The 19,916-nt window shown below is 51.5% G+C and overlaps 1 protein-coding gene across 4 annotated transcripts; it reads left to right on the top strand.

The window, feature by feature from the left end:
• Positions 1-754: 754 nt before the first annotated feature.
• Positions 755-19,239, top strand: NCOA5 (nuclear receptor coactivator 5). Of its 4 annotated transcripts, XM_090064789.1 has the most exons (10): positions 788-892; positions 2,713-2,899; positions 3,420-3,527; positions 9,138-9,204; positions 12,433-12,801; positions 13,059-13,174; positions 13,415-13,541; positions 15,385-15,584; positions 16,631-16,954; positions 17,339-19,239. In XM_090064789.1, exons 2-10 carry the CDS (start codon positions 2,737-2,739, stop codon positions 17,941-17,943), a joined length of 2,079 nt encoding a protein of 692 aa, XP_089920915.1. In that variant the 5' UTR covers positions 788-892; positions 2,713-2,736; the 3' UTR covers positions 17,944-19,239. The 4 variants fall into 4 exon arrangements, with proteins under 4 accessions (XP_089920917.1, XP_089920918.1, XP_089920915.1 ...); XM_090064790.1 differs by lacking the exon at positions 3,420-3,527; XM_090064792.1 differs by lacking the exons at positions 2,713-2,899; positions 3,420-3,527 and having other exon boundaries at positions 767-892.
• The last annotated feature ends 677 nt before the right edge of the window (positions 19,240-19,916 follow it).

Here is a 19,916-nt window from a genome sequence, read left to right as displayed (position 1 = left end):
GGTTAAAGGTCCAGAACACATGCACCGAGTGGGGACACGGAGCAGAGCGACTGGACAGCGCCTGCCGGCCCTCCATCGCGCCCGCGGACACTGCGACAGTGCTCTGCCCGGAGACGGGAGGGGGCCAGGGAGCATCCCCACAGTGGGGGTACCAGCCCTCCCAGACTGGCTGGGGGTCCGCTGGACTTGGCATGGAGCTCCCGGTCACCACTGAAAGCAGTCTGGTAGATTTTAATAGGATATTTTAAGAAAATTAAATTAACGACATTATGTCACATTGGGGGTCAAAAAATCTCCCGGAACAGCTTCAGTCGAGTTGGCCCCGGGCCCCGGCGGCCAGAGCCTCCTTCCCAGGCATGTCGGCGCCGGCTTGGCCCGGGCCACGAGGAGGCTGACCGGGGGCCCCGGCCCGCGGGGGGGCACGGGCGCGGGGAGCTCAGCAAGAGGCTGAGGAGGAGGCGTTGTCGGGCTGGCAGGGCTGCAGCATCCCCAGCCCAGCCGGGGCTCGGGGCGGGTCGCAGGCCTGTCGCAGCGCGGCCGTGACGCGGGGTACAAGGCTAGCACGGAGGAGATCGCAGGCCCGTGGCCGTGACCTGGGGGGGGCGACGAGAGGGTGTTTGGGAGCTGCCCGCAGCAGCCCCTTGGGGCCTACACGCCCCAGCATGGCCCGGGGCGGGACCGCTGCCGCGCGGGCTGCCGGGAGCCGGAGCCGCCTGCCATTTTGTCGCGGCCGCTCGGCGTGCGTCATGGCGGGCGGGCCGCGTGACCAGGCCGTGCCGTAAAGCGCGGCGCTGTCACGGCCCCACCCCCCGTCCCCTCTTGCTTTCCGGCAGCGGCTGTGGGGGCGGTTGGCGCCTTTGTCCTCGCGGCGGCGGCGGCTCCGGGCCCGGCGGTAAGTGCGGCCGGGGCGGGGCGGGGCGGGCCCAGGGGGGCGCGGGCCCCGCGAGTCCTTCGCCAATAAAAGCCTGACAAAGAACCGCGTCCGCGCAGTGTTGCCCTTTCTCGGCCTCGCTCCGCCTCTGCTGGGCCGGGCCGCGCCTGCCTGTCCGCCCGCCCGTTTGCCGCGGGGCTCCCGTGACAGAGTGTCCGGGCCGCGGGGTCGCTGCGCTGTGCGGCCGCGTCGCGGGGGGCTCGTGGCGGGACGTCCCGCGGGGAGCGGGGGGAGCACTCCCTGCTCGTCTGCGCTGCGCGGAGCGGGCCCCGGGTGGGCCGCGGCCCGCCCCGTCTTCTCCGCGCGGCGGCGGAAGATGAGGAGCCGGACGTGGCGGCCGCCGCCGTCGCCTCCAGCCGCGCTGCTACGGGCCGCCGGAGCCTGTCCCCGGGGCGCGGGGGGCGGGCGGGGCGCGGCCGTGGTGCCGCCTCCCGCGGGTGCCGCTGCCGTTGTCGCCGTGGGGCGAGGCAGAGTAGAAGGGGCCGTGGGCGGGGCAGACTCGTGAACGGTGGCAGGATCTGGGGGGTGTTGTCTCACTTGTCCTGAGCACCCTGACACGCACCTGTTGTGTGAGCAGGTCCCCGGGCCCAGCATGGCTGCGGTGGTGTGGAGCATAGCTGCCGGAGCCAGGGCCGCCCTGGGGGTGCACAGCTCCATAGTGCAGACTAGCCCCTGTGGGGGCACCACCTCGATGGGGCAAACCTCCAGATCTGCGGGAGGGGGGCCATCGACAGGCCTTGCTCTGCCCCTTGGGTGGAGCAGGGGTGAGTGATGGTGGGTCCCAGGGGCAGCACGCACTTTGCTTTCTCCTGGGACATTGTCCTCATTTGCTTCGGGACCGTGAGGAGGTGTTGTTACTTTTGCTTTGTTAGACCTGTAAAATGGCTTCTTCCTCTTTGCTTGTTGCTGCCTTTTCTCACATACAGCGCATACTTTTTCCCTCTGAAAGGAGCTGTGCGTGAAGCTGGGAAGCTGTTGTCTTGGCTGGGAAAGGAGCGCTCCTGCACGCCATGCCAGCTGCACGCGAGTCTTGTGCTGACCCGTAGATATTGGCAAAGCACTGCGGGCTGTGCCCAAAATGGCAAGCGAGCAGTTGACAGTGTCTTGAGGAGGCTTGTGATGTGGGAGATGCTGTGCCCTGCAAAGGGCTGGAGCCTAACCCCAGGTGACAGAGTACATCCTCCTGGAAACGGAGAGTGTCCAGGAAGTGTGGTTCCAGGAACACCCTGTGTAGCAGACTGTCTCCTGCACCGGCACTTCCTGGATACTCCGTGTTCCCAGGAGGACTTGCTCTGTGACCCGCAACTGGCCATGGCTGGAGGAAAATCTTGTTTTTCTATATTTTGCCTTCCCAAAACAAGATGTGTTACTGGGGGTGTGTTGTATGTGAGGAAATGTGATACTCGCTCCAGCATTATAAACCAAGGAGCTCTAAGTACTTGTGCACGGTACAGTGATGGGCATTAATAAACAGCCACAATGCTTGTATCTAGAATTAGAATTAAACTCATCAAAGCATACCTTGAAATTACCAAGCACAGATTTAAAGTCAAATCAGGTTGATGATTTTCATTCAGCAAGACAGGAAGGTCAAACCCAGCAGCGAAATATCTGCCAAGTTTCCACGTTCTTAATAAGGATTTCTCTGGAACGAAGCTTGCATCAAACAGATCCAGGTGGCTTCTAGTCTGCAAGCGTGTTGCATCTAACTGCGTTCCAACTGAATTGTAATGGTTGTGGGTGTGAAATGATATGCATGGCCATTCTTCTTTTTTGTGAAGAGTTGCATTTGGAACCAAAGCAAAATGGCTCGAGGACGCAAGAGCAATAGCATCAATCAGAGTGACTTCACTAACAGCACCAATCCGCAGGATTTAGAGAGAAGACTTTTTGTCGGCAATTTGCCTACAGACCACATGACCCGGGAAGAAATGGAAGAGATATTTTCAAAATATGGCAAAATCAGGGGTTAGTATTTTATTTTATGCCTTTTAATGGCTGGGAAGTTAAAAACCTAATGTTCATGCTTATCAAAATGTCCTCTGGTCATTTTTTTAATATAAATAAATAATCCCCAAACAATTAATGACGGCTTTTCTTATCTGCATTTTCTTTGAATGCTAAATTTCTTTGGTAAAACTGAAGCCTAAGGCATGTTAGACTGTCCTGTGATATTCTCTCTCTCTCTCTTATCTTTTGTGATTTGAGGTATAATACTATACCATCCAAGTCTGTTCTTTATTTTTATCTTAATTGGCTCTTGGTCACTGTCCAGCTGAAGAAGCTGACCTGCTTTATGACCTTTTACAGCTGCATACAGTTTTTCCTTTTCTACATTTTGTAAACTCTGGCCTCCTGTTTAATGTGTGTGTGGGATAGATATCCTTTCTATTTTCTGGGCCTGGCCTGGTGGGGTTTGTCATGGCCTGGGTGTTGTAGCGCTGTCCCCTACTTGTAACTGGTCTTGCACTGCTGTTAATTTTTCCAGCCCTCAGCATGTTCCATGGCTATGGGTTCGTGCAGTATGACCGTCTAGAAGACGTCCAGGCCGCTCTGGACGGTGAGAAGGGCCGCCTTTTTAAAGGGTATAGATTAGGTAAGGAAAACTGCTACGTGCTCTTCTCCTGACCCCAGCATGCATTCTGGTAGAAACATGGGGCTTTATCTTTAAATCTTGGTGGAAGGACCATTGTGGGAAACCTGCTTAGGATTAGTTTTAAAAAAACCCAACTTTCTAGGCATTGTATTTTTGCAAGATCTTTCTTCCAGTCTTGCCTGATACGACAGTTATAGTGCTTTCTCCTTGTCACCTTGGTGTTTCTTCAAACTGGTTTGGTTGTGTTAATATTTAATATTTACCAACACAACAATGACTCAAAACAAAACAAAAAAACCCCAACCCTCTTACCTGGTATTTCATGGAATTTCTTTATAATATTCCTGGTAATTCATTATCTGCCCTCATCTGGAAGTTAGTGGTTGCTTACATGAAAATGATCACACAAAGCATGTATATAAAGTTTTGGCCTGCAGTAAGTATGTATATACATGCAAGGTGCTTTAAAGAGAACTGGTTTCACAAAGCTGAAAACAGTTGAGCCAGATCAGCTGGAAGGAAGATATTAACCAGAAGGATGAATAAAATAAAAGCTAATTAGGAGCTGTATGCTAAATGTCCAGACAACCATAATTGCAAAAAGCTATGCATCTGACTTAGTAAGGGTATAGAAATAGTAATTAAAATAGAAGATGGAAGAAGTGGGTGGTGATGGTAAAATAAATAAAAAGTTTAAAGATAGAAATGTTGCAAGTTTGATAAGGAAAGCAAAAGGGCACAAGGAGAAATCTGTAGCCAACAGAATTGAGAGTAATAAAAATTTAAAAAACAAAACAAAATGGGGGGGGGGGGAGACTGACCAAAAAACCCCCCAAAACACAAAAACTCTAACAATGACTATTGTTTCAATACCAGATGGAAATGGAACAATTGTCAATGATAATGCATAAAAGCTTTCTCGTTGTTCAGTGAATATTTGCTCTGTACTTAAAGCTAAATGTTGTATTTTTATCACAATGATAACATATTTTCCATTCTACTATTATGGAAGAGAATGTTAAAAAGCAGTTGCTAAAGTTGGATACATTAATCCTTAGGCCCATATAACTTGTCTCTCAGAGGTTTAAGAGCTAGGAGTTCTTTTTCATTAATTCATTATCATCAATCAAAAAGTACAGAGAAGGGCCAGAAAGGTAGGAACTTGGCTGAGAGGGTTGGGACTCTTCAGCTTGGAAAAGAAATGATTGGGAGATTTTTATGGGAAAGGTCTGTAAAATAATGAATGAATTGAACAGGCACATAGGGAACTGTTTTCTACTTTCTTATAACAGAAGAGTTAAAGGGCACTTGAAATTAGCAGGCAGCAAGCAAAACAAGTTATGTTTTTATGGAATTAAAAGTAATATAGGAATCTTGTTGCTACAGGGCATTGTGGAAGCCAACAGTATAACCAGGTTCAAAAAGGAATTAGATGCATTTATGACAGGTTGGTCCATTGGTGACTAGTAAATAGGAGTGTCAGGGATTGTAACTTCAGGCTCACAACATTCCCAAATATGTGAGCCCTGGTGACTGGCAAGGAATGACGGGGTATGAATTGCTCTACCCATGCCTCGTTTCGTATATGCTTCCTTGCAAGTATCTGCTGCTTGCCACTGTTGAAGACTGGTCTAGGTGGAACTCTGGTCTGGCTAGCTTGGGGGCCAGCTGCCCCTGTCAGGTTAGAGGCTGGAACAGCCTGGATCCAGTCTGACCCAAGCTGCAGGGCTTCAGCCGTGCATCAGCTGGGGTGGGGTAGGGGCTCCCTGCACCCCTGCCGAAGCCATGCACCTGGGAGCTGCACTTGCACCACAGCTCTCCTCTTAACTCCCCAGCTGCAGTATGAGCACAACTTCCAGCTGGGGGAGAGCAATAGCAGTGTGGGAAAACTGTGAGCTTTCCAGCCCCAGTGCAGCTACCCTCCATCTGGGATCTGTGTCCATGTAACCACTGCTTTCTCCCAGCCCCGCTGCTCCCCAGCTGTGGTGTGAGTGCAGCTTCCCCCCAGAAGGGTTTCATGCTGCACCCACAGGCCCCATGTTGCCAGCCCCGGAGCTAGCTGGTATGACAGTTCTCATTAAACAAGATCAGCATTAAGAAAATAGCGTAGTCTTGGAAAATGGAGGAAGCTCCAGAGGTGAGAATGAATGCTGAAAATTGCACTGATATTTAAAAAGGTTAAGGGGGGTGACCTGAGTAATATAGGATTGCCAGCCTGACATTGATCCAGGCAAAATAATGAAGTGGCTGATAGAGGACTCTATTAATAAATAATCAAAAGAGGTTGAGGTAATTAACACTAGTCAGATGGGTTCAGGAAGAATGGCTCTTGTCACGCTAACTTGGAACCTCACAAAAATCCCAAGGTTTGGGTGTAAGGACGAGGGTGCTTATGTAACAGCCTCTAGGAATCTGTCAGACTTGAACGTGTCCATGCCTGTTTTATATCTTCATTGGATTAAAAACTGGCTAATGGGTCTCTTGTTGCGACTGTTTGTGGGGATTGTCATTGAGTGGGTCTGTTTTTTTTGTTTTGTTTTTTTTAATGGGGTCCCATGCACATCCATTCCCGGGCATACCTTAGTTAATATTTTTGTCGTGACATGGTGGACTATTAAATGATTACAGACACTAGGCAAGAATGCAGTGAACTGGGGAATGGAATAATGAAGAGAGCAGGTCGCCTCATGCTGATTTGGATTGTTTGGTAATCTAGATGCAAACAGAAATAGGTGTCTGTTTAATTTTATTGTCAGGTCACCTAGGGGTAAAGAATAGAGGCCACGTTGACAGAGTGAAGGCTGCTCCCAGGGAAGTGGCAACTCAGAAAAGAGTTGGTAGGGGCAGATCAGCTGAAAAGTATGTGTTGTCCCTAGATCTGCCAGCAGGAAGGGGCTTCAGTAAGAGTAGGGGGATGATACTACCTCTGGGCTTGGGTCTTGTGTGGCTGCCACTGCAATCCCATGTCCGTTTTTGGCGCCCGTGGTTCAAGAAGGATTTTGTAATTGGCCAGCATTTGGGAAGAGCCACCAGAAGGATTAAAGGATTGGGGAACATGTCTGAAATGTGGTAACAGAAAGGGGACTACGGTCTAGCAGACAAGACCAGGGCTGGAACTTGAAGCTGGACAAATTGGGGTTGGACGTGAGTAAGTAACAGGGCAGTTTACCAAGGGCTGTGCTGGAATCTCCATCACTAGCAATTTTAAAATCAAGATTGGATTATTTCCTTGTAAAAGATCTGCTGTAGTTCACTGCAATTGCGTTAGCCTTGAGGTTGGAATTAATTTGAGGAAATCTTACAACTTGTGGTATTCAAGAGATTGGACTGACTGATAAGAAAAGGTCCATTCTGGCCTTAATCTATGAAAAATCTTCAAGATGAAAGTTTTGTGTTTTTTTTTTTTTTTTTTCCTGAAAATTGTCATGTAAATATGAATCTGTAAATGCTGCTGGCACTAAATAAAATGTTGTTGAAAATCCTTCAATTTGCAGAAGCGAAGAATCCTTGTGAAGGGTGCTTCTTTCAGTAGCCTTTTTGTTCAGATTTATGTATAGTTGAATTTCATTTTTGTAATGATGCATGGGATTGATTGTAGCACTATAATCTAGATTTCCATAGTAACATCTTGAAATAAATAAAAACAAAAAACCAAACACTAAACAAAAGCAGCAGATAGTGCTTTTCTGTAAGGGGGGCCTGGTAATGTTGTGTTGCACTGGAGTTCTTAACTTGATATTTGCACTGCGCTAGACCTCTGCCACAAATGCACTGACACCCTTTCATGTGCCTGCCAAATAGATCTGTTTGAAGAGTAAACGCCCCATGTATATAACGGTAAATAGAATAATAGAGTTGGAAGGAACCTCACAAGTGGTTTAGCTGAGGGATATCGAATGTATGGCCTGCAGACTGGATCTGGCCCATGGGTGTGGATCCATCCTGCCTGTGGGGCTGCTTGTGGGCTGGATTTTGCCTGTGGGACTCATTGCCACAGCAGTGTTCATTCCTGTAGAAATGTGCCATTTCAGCACTGCTCTAGAACCTGTGGAACTAATTCCAGTTGCTTCCCCACACCCATTTCCTGCTGGCCAAAATTGGGGTTTTCAGTCACTCCTGGTAATTCAAATTGGGAGCTAGAAAGAGGCCCGGGGGAGCAAGCAGCAGTGGTGTTAACTCCCTGGGTTTGGAAGCCAGCGCTGTAACAGGTGTGACAGCCGCAGAGACCAACACCACCGCTGCTCACGGGTCAGCCAGCCCCCAGGAAGCTTCACGGTTTGGTTTCGGCCTGCAGGGCTCACCACATTGGACAGCCCTGGCTTCATTCATCCTCTGGCATAAATTCAGAATTTGCTCTCCTGAAGTACAGTAGGAAGCTGTCGTGCTTACAGACACCTGTCCATTCCTTCCTCCAGGGAGGCTGTCTGTCTGTAATGAGCAGTCCCACAATTCTGGTGCCCACTTGTTTCTTAGGTTACTGTTGTCTGTTGCTCAAGTGTTTGCTTCTGTTTGGCGATGAAAGAAAAGACAAAGCCAATTCTTTCCTGGCTTAAAGCAAGAATGAAGATAAAAGCCAGCATCTTTCTTCTAATGATAACTGTAAAATTTACTCAGGAAAGGCTGAATTGCAAGAGAATAGAAAGCTCTAAATTAAGCGACTAGATGCTGATAATTATACTGTTAACAAACTGCTGATACATTCTAGCTCTTGGGTGATTCTTCCCAGGTTCTCAGCCTGAGGACAGAACTCTCCTGAGCCATTTCTATGGAGCAGTTAATATGCTTGTCTCCACTCAAGCAGATAACAGCCTCACTTATCTGCCTCGGACATGTTCATGGTTTTTGCTGAAGACCAGTGTCACCAGTAGTCTGGGCTGAACTTGTACTCTCGGCGACTACACTGTGGTGATCCACTCTTCCCTCTCCTCTGTGCTCACTGAAAGCTTCAAGGGACATTTTGATGCAGTTAATCACAGTAGCACTTTTCAGATTCCTGCTCTGTTGTGTTTGTTTGCATTTCATCGACCTGAGAGTGTTTTGGTTGCATGAGGTTGACTTTTCAGGGTAGCTTTTTGCTTCAGGAGCCTTGATTCTTCTTCCTGAGTGCTGGTGTTTGAGCAAATATTCTTCTGGAAGGCTAAACAATTTGGTATTGAGAGACTTGGGTTCTTTTCCAGAAGTCAAGAAGCATAGTCCATCAGCAAGGCTAGCTCTGGATTTTTAACTTAAATGTACTGGCCAACAGCTTTCCATTTGCAAAGAGCTGTTTGACTCCTCCTGGAGTCTGTGAGCTACATCCTATTGGCCCATAGACTGTAGGAGAAAGGTATTCTTATGAGACAAGTAGAGTGGGCATGGGTCTAAACACAATAAAAGCATAGAGTTTTAAATAAGTTGTGCATTGTCGTTAGTGGGAAACGGGAGAAATTTATCACCAGTCATTGCATTGTACCATCTTAATCTAATAAAAAGTGTCAAAGTGACAATGTCTCTTTGCTGAATGGATTTTCTTGCCCCATCTGGTTGCTTGAATTTGTTTCATTTGAAATGTGCTGATGATCTTTTTTTTGTTCCGTAGCATTGAACAGATGGGTTGATTATTCTTTTCAGATATTAATAAAGCAGCGGAAAGAAGAAATATGAATAAGGCTTCATCAAGGTCCAGCCCAGGACGAAGGTAAAGTACCTGGAAGCAGTGAGTTATACTAGGAAGGTCAAGTTTTAGGGCGTGAGCCCACCTTCCTCTGCTAAATTTCTTTCTTTCTTCCCTCACCACCGTCTCCACAGCCAATGGAGGCATTTGAGTGAGCAGTCGGGACGTAGCCACTCGTTCCACAGGTGAAGGGCCTTGCTGGTCCTTGTTCTTCCTGCTGTGGCTACAGCCGAGTGCTGCTTTGCAGCATGAGGTTGTATGAGGTTGGTGGGGAAGGATAAACTGCTGTTTGTTCCTGACAGCAAGTGTTAGGGAAGCCAAGGCATCTGTAGAGAGTGCCATAGTGTAGCCTTCTCCATACTGTGCTGCAGAATACCAGCACTTGACATCTGATCTCGAAGGCTTCCAGTGCTGCTATGAGACTGGAAATGAGCCTGCAAGCAAAGCACGCTGCAGGGAGCCAGCTTCCCTGTGGTACACCACCCTGCTCGGCATGGACATCTAGTTCTGGATCATGGGGCTGCATTCCCTCTGTACAGTTATACAGTGGATGCTGGGCATCTGCATACTTCACCCACACATCCCTGCCCCAGTAGACTCAACACATGCAGCCTCTGCGTGTTCCTGTGTCTGGTCAGTCGCACAGCAGGCGAAGAGTCCTGCACCCAGTCCACAGTACACCATGAAGTGTGAATGGACACCCAAGGTTCCAGTCTGGCACACAACATGTAGCTTCTCCGGTGATACCACCGAGACCATCTGTGCGGAGGGAGGGCTGGTAATATTATTGCAGAGAATTCAGTCTCGTGCGTCCATTTTTCAGAGCTACTCTTCAAATTCCCTCTTGTCTGAGGGCAGATAAAGACCATACCCCTGGACACCCAGCACAGGGCTCCTTGCAGGCAAGGTACTGTGAGTACTTCTGTGAGGGGTCAAGTGTATGTGAAACAAACATCCTCATCTGAGCTGTCCGCCTGCTGTGACATCCAGATGTACCAGGGCAAGCTGCCAAAAGGTGGTGGATGCCATGGGCTGTTAGCTAGAGACCTTGGGCAGACACTTCCTGTGCCTCCTGCTAGGAGTAGAAGACATGCAACTTACAGCACAATTTGGGGACAGATGCATGGTATCTATTGCACTTAACCTGCCGAGTGCAAGCAGACTTGCAGGGGTCAGATGCCCTTGGCATTGGGCCTGGGTGGTGCTGCAGGAGCGCAAGCGATGAGGGCTGGATGCCATGGGCATTGGGCCCAGGGAGAGCCCCACAGGCGCAAGCGTGGGAGTCCAGATACTGCAGGTATCAGCCCTGGCCCCTGGTGGCACTGTGGAGCGCAAGCGTGCGGGCAGCAGGGAAGGGAGCAGATGCTGTGGGCCTCAGGCCTGGGCAACATTTGGGGGAGCACAAACGTGGGGTGGATGCCACAGGCCTTGGGGCTGAGCGGCGCTGCGGGAGCTCTAGCCAGGATGTGGGCGGGTGGGGGCAGACAGTGCTGCGTGCATTTGTGCTGCACAGGACAAGCGGGCCTGGTGGACCCCTGTGAACAATGGATGTGTACAGGCCGTATGCTTGTGTGTCTTGTCCAGGTAAACACGGCTGGAATGAATACTTCACAGTGTACAATGTACTGAGATTGCAACTGTGGCACTTGAATTGTATACTTGCCACTGACTCATAGCAAGATGGCATGCTGCATCTCCCTGGGAGTATACAGTGAAGTCCAGAAGGGTGCGATAAGTGCCGTGTTTTCTGCGGCTGTCATGTGGGGGAACATCATCTTCATCATGTCCTCTCTGGTTACACTTGGGTGAACGGAGATGCCTAGGAAGATTACTTGGTGTCCTATGCAGATACCACATCTCGTACCGTAGGTCCTGGAGAGACCTTGTGTCCCTGGTACAAGTGCACTTTAATCGCCAAAAAGACTTCTGCATGCACAGACAAGACTTTCTCTTTACAAGATGCACACAGTCTGGGTTGTGAACACAGCATAGGATGTGCTGTGCAGCCCTCAGGTGTATGTGGATGCCTGAGCCATCCTAGTTTGTACACCTGCACATCACTGTTCAGAGAAGAGGGTCCTAGGAGAGCTTGAGTTTGGGAACCAATCATCTGATACCAGAGCCTGGCTCTAGTTGGTGACTCTCAGAGCTTGCTCTCTCCTTGATTCTTAAGTGAAGCTGTCAGTGGTGCAGAATTCATCTAATAAAGGGAGGTGCCTTCTTCCTTCTTTGGAGGTGCCTCCATGCATCTTCCAGAATAGACTAGTTGGCAAGGGGCACTTAGGAGCCTGGCCAGTATTGAAAGGAAGCTGTATTGAAATCAACTGAGTATGTCTTTCTATCATTTGGAAGTATTCTCCAGATGGTAGCCACACGAGAAGGATACTTTATCTTGAAGCACAGTGCTCCCATTCCCAAGGTGCTTATACATTTGTGATTCAGAATAGACTGAAAGTCATCTTTGCTGAGCAAAACCAGCTGGGATTTGGAAAAGGGCTTAGTATTTTGGAAAAGAAAGCATGTAATCTTGCACCTCCCTGCCTCTGCTTCTGCCTGAGTCTGGTATGCAGGCTTGATATAATCAAAAGCCTGTTGAGAGAGGTCATACAGGTACCTGTTCCTGCTGGCAGTGCAGAGCTGGATAAGTTAGTCCTGTCCTGATCCGAGGCATCCTGCAGTCCAGTGTCAAGACGCAACAGTGGCTGGCACTGGTCTCTAGTAACTCCACAGAACCAGTCACGAGAAGGAGCCTGCTGTTTCTGTGAACACAACACGTTCTTCTGAGAAGAATTCCATTACCGCTGTTCTGCTGACCCTTTTTCTAAGTGATAGGTTGAACAGCTGGTCCCTCTGACGCTGCAAACTCTGCATCCTTGGGGATATGGGGACATGGCACCCTACGCCTTTTGTAACCATACTCCTCAAAACAAACACTGCATGTGAAAGTCTCTCATAGTCTTTGAGGCTGTGCAGTGATGCCTTTGTCTTTCTGGCTGTTGCTCTCTTGTTCCCTATATGCACTGCACTCTTAGGGGTGGTCCAGAGTGCATTCTCTGGACCTTGCTGCACATGTGGATAAAGGAGCCTTTTCAAATGACTTGACCACCACCCATTTGGACATTTCTAGGTATGGTTATTTTGCTGGGGGATGAATAAACTTTCTCCCCCTCTTAGGCACTGCAGGTAAGAGGTCTAGGCTTATTGATGTTCACCTGACTTTCCATTAATGGATTTTCCTGGTACCTTCCCCAGGGAGCCATATGTGTACGGAGATGGCCGGGATGGAAGACGCGATCGGTCCCCTCTTCGAGGGAGCCCCCGAAGAGAGCCAAGGGATAGCAGGGATGGTAGAAACGGCCGAGATTCCAGGGATGCGCGCGAGATTCGTGGGCGAGACATGCGTGACTCCAGAGATGCCAGAGACCACAGAGACCCCCGGGACATGAGGGACCCTCGCGACTTCCGGGACATGAGGGACCCTCGCGACTTCCGGGACCCCCGAGATGTGAGGGACCCTCGCGACTTCCGGGACCCCCGAGATGTGAGGGACCCTCGCGACTTCCGGGACCCTATGTATGATCGCTACCGGGATGTGCGGGAGCCCCGGGAACCCGTGTACAGGTACCTCGCTGCCAGGCTGTGCTGGCCAAGCTAGTGGAGTATGAGGCTGCCTTTGTGATTGTGGGGGCAGGGAGGTAGTGGATTCTCAAGCTGTTTGGAAGATGTGGTACCTGCTTGGTAATATGGGGGGGGAGAGGCAGGTCCATACTAGGGGTTGGAAGGTTAGTGTGCTGCACGCTGGAGAAGTTGGTGCTACCTATGGGGTTATGCTTGTGCACGGGACCCCTCATTTCTGGCTGTGAATGGCTTGCTTGCAGGAGAGAGGAATCGTATGACCGCTACACTCGCATGGAAGACTACTACCGGAAGAAGGATGACTCTTGCTATGACCGTTACAGAGACGACTTTGACAGACCCCCCTTGAGTTCAGAAGGTCAGTGCCCCAAAGAAAAGCACGTCGGCCACTGTGGCATTCTCACGCACAGGTTGCCCCACTTGGAGGAGGTGGGAGGTTGCGTTCAGCCGTGAAACGAACTGAGGGGTACCGCTACCCTGTATCCAACCCAGTAGAACCTCTGGCGTTGCAGGCTGCTGGAGTAGGTGGACTGTGTGTAGCAGAGACCTGAGTGGGTAGAGGGGCAGTGTTCCTTCCATTTCCGTGGCTTCCTTTCAGAGCGACTGAAACGTGAGGAGCGCCGCAGGGAGGAGCTGTACCGCCAGTATTACGAGGAAATCAAGCGGCGCTTTGAAGCAGAGAGGCCTGTGGACTGTTCTGTCATAGTGGTCAATAAGCAGACAAAGTAAGGAGCTACTTGGCATGATCCGCTGGATGCTGTGTGTCTGGAATAAAAAGGAGAGCAGGTTTTCAGAGCAGCTTGCCTTGCAGCTTCTTGAATGGAGAGATGCTTTGAGTAGTGAGAGGCTTTTTCTTTACTGCTTTGACAGAAAACACTTGCAGTATTGTGACCTTTTAAATTTGACTTGTTTCCCTCCTTTCCCTCTTACTATACTAGCCTGAAATGTCATTCATACAGAGCTAGCTGCAGTAGTAGTCATTACTTGTTCTGTCCATTCATTAATTTATTCATTATTGATTTAAGGAATGGGGCTACCACGCATCAAGAAGGTGCCCATTAAGTAGATTAGGAGCTAGTCAACCTGATGTGCATCTAATACCAGCTGTTGACAGGGAATCCTCACCAGTGGTGGGTATGTCTAGTGATATTCTGCAAGGATCTGTGTGCAGTCTCGCGCTATGTAACACATTTATTAATGGCCCTGGACATGAGTTAAAAAATATCACAGATGAAAAAATCTGTGAATGGCGTGAAGACAGGGAGGAAGGCAAGTGATGAGGACAAGGCACTGGTGCAGTTCCCTGGAGGCCCCTTCCAGTACAATGTGTGCAGGTCATGGATCTGGGAATGAAAGGGGTTGGGCACATCTCCAGAGCAGGGTGCTTGATCCATGACTTCCTAGGACCTGAGAGAGAGAGTTGTAATGGAAAGGCAGCTCAGCAGAGGCTTCCTGTGCATTGCTTTGGCCAAAAAGGCAAATGTTGGCTTTGCTTGTATGGAAGGCCAGGAAATAGAGGCAGTTTTCCCTCAACGCAGCCCTGATGAGATCGGTGCCAGTGCTGCACCTGTGTGCACCGTGAAAGGATGTTGAAAAATGGCATATTGGAAGAAAGCCACAAAAGTGGTTTGGGAACCAGAAGAAACGTTTGGTTGAGAGCCTTCAGCTCAGCCCGCTCGGCTCATCAGAGAGCCAAGAGTTGCTTAATTGCAGTCTGTATGCACCTTCCCAGGGTAGAACTCAGAGTGCTGAAAGGTGCAGCAACAGTCAGCATCTGGAAGCTGAAGCCAGACCTGATTTGGGATAAGGCACGTTCTTAGATGGGAGCAGTTAACCCTTTGAGTAGGCTCTCAAAGGAAACAGTGGGTTCACCGACCCTGGGCGCCTGCCTGGAGGATGCTTACATCAAGTGTAAGCTGTTGGGCTCAGTGCAGGGGGCACGCAGTGGAGTGGTGTTACCCAGGATGGCAGAGGTGTGATCCCATGGTACCTCTTGGTCATAACAGACATGACTCTTGAGGGCTGAAGGTAATGGGGAATCTTGGGTTCTGAGATGTGGATGATGCCTTCTCTAGGAGTATTGAAACATGGCTTAATTATAATTTGCCTTTGTAGCCATGTCCAGATTATTACAAATACAAAGAGCAAGCCACATTGACATCAACAGCTGTCAGCAGGTCTCAGATTCCTGTTGGCCGGGTACTGAGTATAGCTGTAGCCGTGCCTGTTTTTGTGGAGGCTGTTATTTCTGCCTTAAGTGACCAAAGCTCCACCTGCTTCAGTCGAACTAGTTATCTGAACATGTTGGAGCTCATGCGGATGCTGGTGTTGGCTAAGCTTAAATGAGTTCTGAATAGATTCCAGCTAAACAAAAACAAACTGGGCTTCACACCAGAACAGCTATTCACACAGGCATTTGTCATTTTAACTAGCCGGTTCAGAACCCCCTTTGGTTCCACTGGAGCTGCCTAGCCATGTAGACAGACCATTAGAGAAATGAAGGCAGAGGTGTGGGCACAGTATGTCAGGGTATCTGTGCATTACCTGGGCTGCTTTCCCTTTGTGCAGGGAGTATGCGGAGTCAGTAGGACGGAAGGTGCGGGACCTGGGCATGGTGGTGGACCTGATTTTCCTCAACACTGAGATGTCTCTGTCTCAAGCCCTGGAGGACGTGAGCCGAGGCGGCTCTCCCTTCGCCATTGTCATCACCCAGCAGCACCAAGTGCACCGCTCCTGCACTGTCAACATCATGTTTGGCACACCCCAAGGTACTGGGTCTCAGGGGGACAGGGTGCCATGCAGTCACTGCTGGCACGGATTGTACTGAAGGGCTGGAATTGCTGCTGCACTGATTGTTCTGTCAAGCAGAAATGCACAGAGCAGAACACATGTGGCTGCATGTTGAGGGGAAGGGGAGCAGGGCTCAGCGGCCTAAGCAGATTATTTATTCAGTGTAAGCACAACCCTGCCATGGTTTTTTTTTAAAGGCTTGAGGCAGCTTACAGTAGAGCACAGTAACTTAGAGAAACAGCGTAACTTTCATGAGTCATCAGAGCTTTAAAATCACCTGTAGAACACCTCGCCACGGTATCCCCACCTAGCTCTGCCTGCTGAAGGGCATGCTCGGATATGGTCTTGCAGAAGTTCCAAAAACTGCCCTTGTCCCAGCTCTGGCAAGCTTCAGGGAGAGGGAGTTGAGCGGCTACTACTGTGAATGACCTCCCTTTGCATTCACCCTACAGGCTTGGCTCATACCATGGGGCTTGCAGGAGGTTGTCCTGGGCTGACCTTCAGAATTATGGTGGGGTATGAAACCAGGTTCTTTTAGGTAGGCAGGGCCCAGGCCTCGTACTCTCTGTACATTAGATTAGGGAGCCCTTACTGACCTGTTTGGACTCTGTGTGCCCCAGGAAGACTGATGGCAGACAAGGAGGGGTGGTTGGGTTGTGCCCTTGGTTGGCAATGTACAAAAGAACCCAGAAGCTTTTCTCTGCTTGTTGCTCTGGTGCTCAGAGCACAATGCCAAAACTCAAGGAGTTCCTTCCTGTGAAGGCTTTTGGAAGGAAAGAGAATCCTGTTGTTGTGCTTTGTGGCTGGGGCCATTCAGGAACTGTGGCAGCTGAGGCCTGACTCCAGGACTGAGCAGTGGATTCACAAGGTGGGAGGAGCTGCCACCTGTTCGGTCAGGAGTCTGAGAAACGATGCAAGCCCAGGCTGGAGCAGTGATGGGTGTCAAGCAGTTTGATCAATTTAGCTGGCATGGGCCGGAGGGGATCACCTGGTGTCTTAGCTGCTCCCTTCTTTCCTTGTATAGAACACCGCAATATGCCCCAAGCTGATGCCATGGTGCTGGTGGCAAGGAACTATGAGCGCTACAAGACAGAGTCACGGGAGAAGGAGCGTGAAGAAATAGCCCGGCAGGCGGCCAAGATGGCGGATGAGGCGATCCTGCAGGAGCGTGAGCGGCCACCCCCCGTGGAGGAGGGGGCACGAGGGGGGCACCCCCCTGGGATCCAGGTGCTCCTGAACCTGCTGGCAGACAACCGCTACCTGACTGCCGAAGAGACCGACAAGGTCATCAATTACCTGCGAGACCGGAAGGAGAGGCTGCTCCGGGGGAGCTCTGACCCTTTGCAGGGTGAGTTCCCTGGCTGGAGGCAGCAGTGGCTGACCCTTCAGGCTGGGGCAAAGGAACATGGGCCCAGGGGGCTGCTTTGGGGCCATGGTGGGGAGGTGTAGATTTGTAACTTGGGCTCTGGCTGCCACCCATGCAGACTGGGGGGGTTCTAACAATCTGGGGAAGGGCCTTGCCCCAGGGCTTGCAGGGACAGCCTGTGATTTGGTCCGGTTGGGGTGTTGTGCCTGGAGGTGGTTCTGTCCACAACCTGCACCAGGGCATGGTCTTCCTCCTGCAGTGGGTAGCAATTGGCTCGTGTGACTTGGGGATTCACCTGCGGGGCTGTTCTCCAGTGCTGGCACAGCTGGGTCTGTGGAGCACTAACCCTCTTCTCTTGCTCTCCAGCTCCTCTGTCAAGACAGTCCCTTGTGGCCCCTTCGGGATCCTCTCTGGCTGGCCAGTCCAGCCACCCCAGCTCCCAAGCCCATCAGAGCACCCCAGCCCTTGCTTCTGCCAGCTCTGCTCCAGCATCCTCTGCGAACCCCCAGCAGGAGCTGCAGGCAAAGATCCTCAGTCTCTTCAATAGTGGGGCGGCAGCAGCAGCTGCAGCAGCAGTGGTCAATAGCAGCTCTGTGGTGCCCCCAGCGGCCTCGGGCGGTCCTCAGAACCCGAACTTAAACCAGTCCCAGCAGAGAATGCAGACCCCGGGCAGCCAGCTCCCTTCGCTTGCCGCTGCTGCCAGGAATGCAGGCCCGCGGCCCGGAGCACCGCAGCAGGGCCCCGCACTCTACGGGCAGCACCAGAATCGTCTGCCAGCCCCAAGCAACGTGGCAGCCCAAAGGCCAGTGTCTTCTGGCATCAACTTCGACAACCCCAGCGTGCAGAAGGCCTTGGACACCCTCATCCAGAGTGGTCCTGCGCTCTCCCATCTGGTGAGCCAGACGGTGGCCCAGGGCCGGGCGGGGGCCCCAGCCCAGCAACCCATGGGCTCCTACCAGCGGCACTACTGAAGCTGAGCTGGAGCCCTCCCTTCCCCTCTCCCCCTGCATTGCCATACTCCTAGTTGTTTGAAGAGTCTCTTCCTGCCCCTGATGTGGGCCCATGTCCTGGCACATGCTTGTCCTCTCTGCTGTGGGGAGCTCACACCAGCACCCTGGCTGCTGAGAGCTGCTGGTGTTGCCTTTTGCTCTCCTTTCTTCTCTTCTCTTTGGCTCGGTTGGGTGCATCTCCAGAGTGAAAAATGAGCTTGGAGCTGCTCTGGGTCACTGACTCTTGTTCCAGCTGGAAGCTGTTCTGGTGGCAGCGTATCTACCCCTCCCCAATGCTGGCATGGTGTGTGCACCCCACATGCTCCACCTGGCTTTGGGGTCGGTTTTGGGTATGCGGTTTGGGATCAGTCTTTGAGGGATGTGGACAAGGGGGAGGGTACAGTGTGTGGCCTGGGTTTTTGTGGGCTGCTTTGCTGGTCCCTGATAAGTCTGCTTGCAGAGGTGGTGATCAAAGGCTCATTCTGCTCGGGGCTCTGAGTAGTCACCTTGTTTGGGAGGGGCCAGGTGGGGCATGTGGTATGCATTTGGTTGGAGAAACAGTGGCCTGTGAGCCACGCAGAAGGCACAGAGGAGCAGTGGCACTTGGCTGTGCTTATGCATCATGGGCCTGTGCCAGACTTGGTCACCAGCTAGAGCAAGGCAGTGCTAGCACGGTGAGCCCAGGACAGGTCCCCCTGCCTTGCCCACATCAACAGCCCTGGCACCTTTATGGCTGGCACTGGGGCAGATAACATCAGAGCTCTGTGCTGGGGCCAGGACAGAGACCCTAAAGGCTCTGCCCACTGCCCTGGACCCACAGCTAGCATCATGAGCAGCCTGTGGCATGCAGCTTAGAAGTTTGCTAGACGATCAGCTGGGCAGGTCTGCACTCAGCCCTGCTCTATCGTGTTGCTGCTTGTGGGCTCTGGTCCGTGGTAGGGGACGGGGCAGTGCTGAGAGGCTCCTTTTTTTGGTTTTATAAAGGTTTTTTTCCCCAATGTTCTTGTAGCTCCAGCGGGCCCTCAGGTGGGGATTTGGGCAGTGCCCCTGGCCCACATGCTGCTGGCAGGATGCCTGATGACTCTGGCTGGGTCATTTCCAATGCACGTCCTTCTGTAAAGCCATGAGGCTTCTCGGGAGGGTGGGGGGAGCAGAAGGAAACGGTGTGGCAGCGCGGGCCAGCACTGCAGTGGTTGTCCCGGATGGTTTGTGTTGTAGCGTTCTCCTCTGTGCTGTTAACATGAGGACATGACTTTTTAATAAAAAAAAAAAAAAAGGCAGGACAAAGACTGTGGTGTGTTCTTGCTGCTCCTCGGCTGGAGGTACAGTAGAAGTGTCCAGGGCGAGCTGCCTCGCAGTGCATCACACAGAGCCTGCAAGAGGGCCTGGCCCCAGGGAGCTCCCAGAGCCACCCCTCCTGATAGGGGTGGGTGGTTGTGGTCGTTCCGGGGGGAACAAGCTTAGCTGAGGGTAGGAGCTTCCTCCTGGGAGCAAACCCCAGGTAGCAAGTCAAGCATGTCTACTGCGGTGTCAAAGCCATGCGCTTATGCCCCCTGAGTAGCAGCTGGGAGCGGGCAGGGCTGCCTGGGGGCCTCCCAGCACCATGCCCTGACCTGTGCTGAAGGGCTGCAGTATGAAAGGCCTGACAGCCTACAGCTGCCATCACAGAAGAGCTTTGCCTGCTGCTACCAGCCTCGCGCAGTTGGTGTTAGCGCAGGTGCCATCACTGGCACCAGGGCTATTCCCTGTCCCAGCTGAAAGCCACAGGGCAGGGAACAGGGGCCTGCCTTGTCTGCTCCTTGCTGCCATTGTGCTGACCTAGACATGGCTCTCATTGGCGCTCTTTTTTACGAGAAGAGCATCTCCTTAGCCAGCAGGGGCAGGGCTGTGCTCCAGCAGTGCTGCATGGAGCTGCTTACAGCCTTTGTTCTGCCCCTGTCCAGCAGGAGCGGCTG

Source organism: Crocodylus siamensis, chromosome 10 (genome assembly GCF_052110815.1).
Source record: "Crocodylus siamensis isolate JL-2025a chromosome 10, ASM5211081v1, whole genome shotgun sequence".
In the NCBI taxonomy this organism is placed as follows: Eukaryota; Metazoa; Chordata; order Crocodylia; family Crocodylidae; genus Crocodylus; species Crocodylus siamensis.
This window is presented reverse-complemented; position numbering and strand designations above follow the sequence as displayed.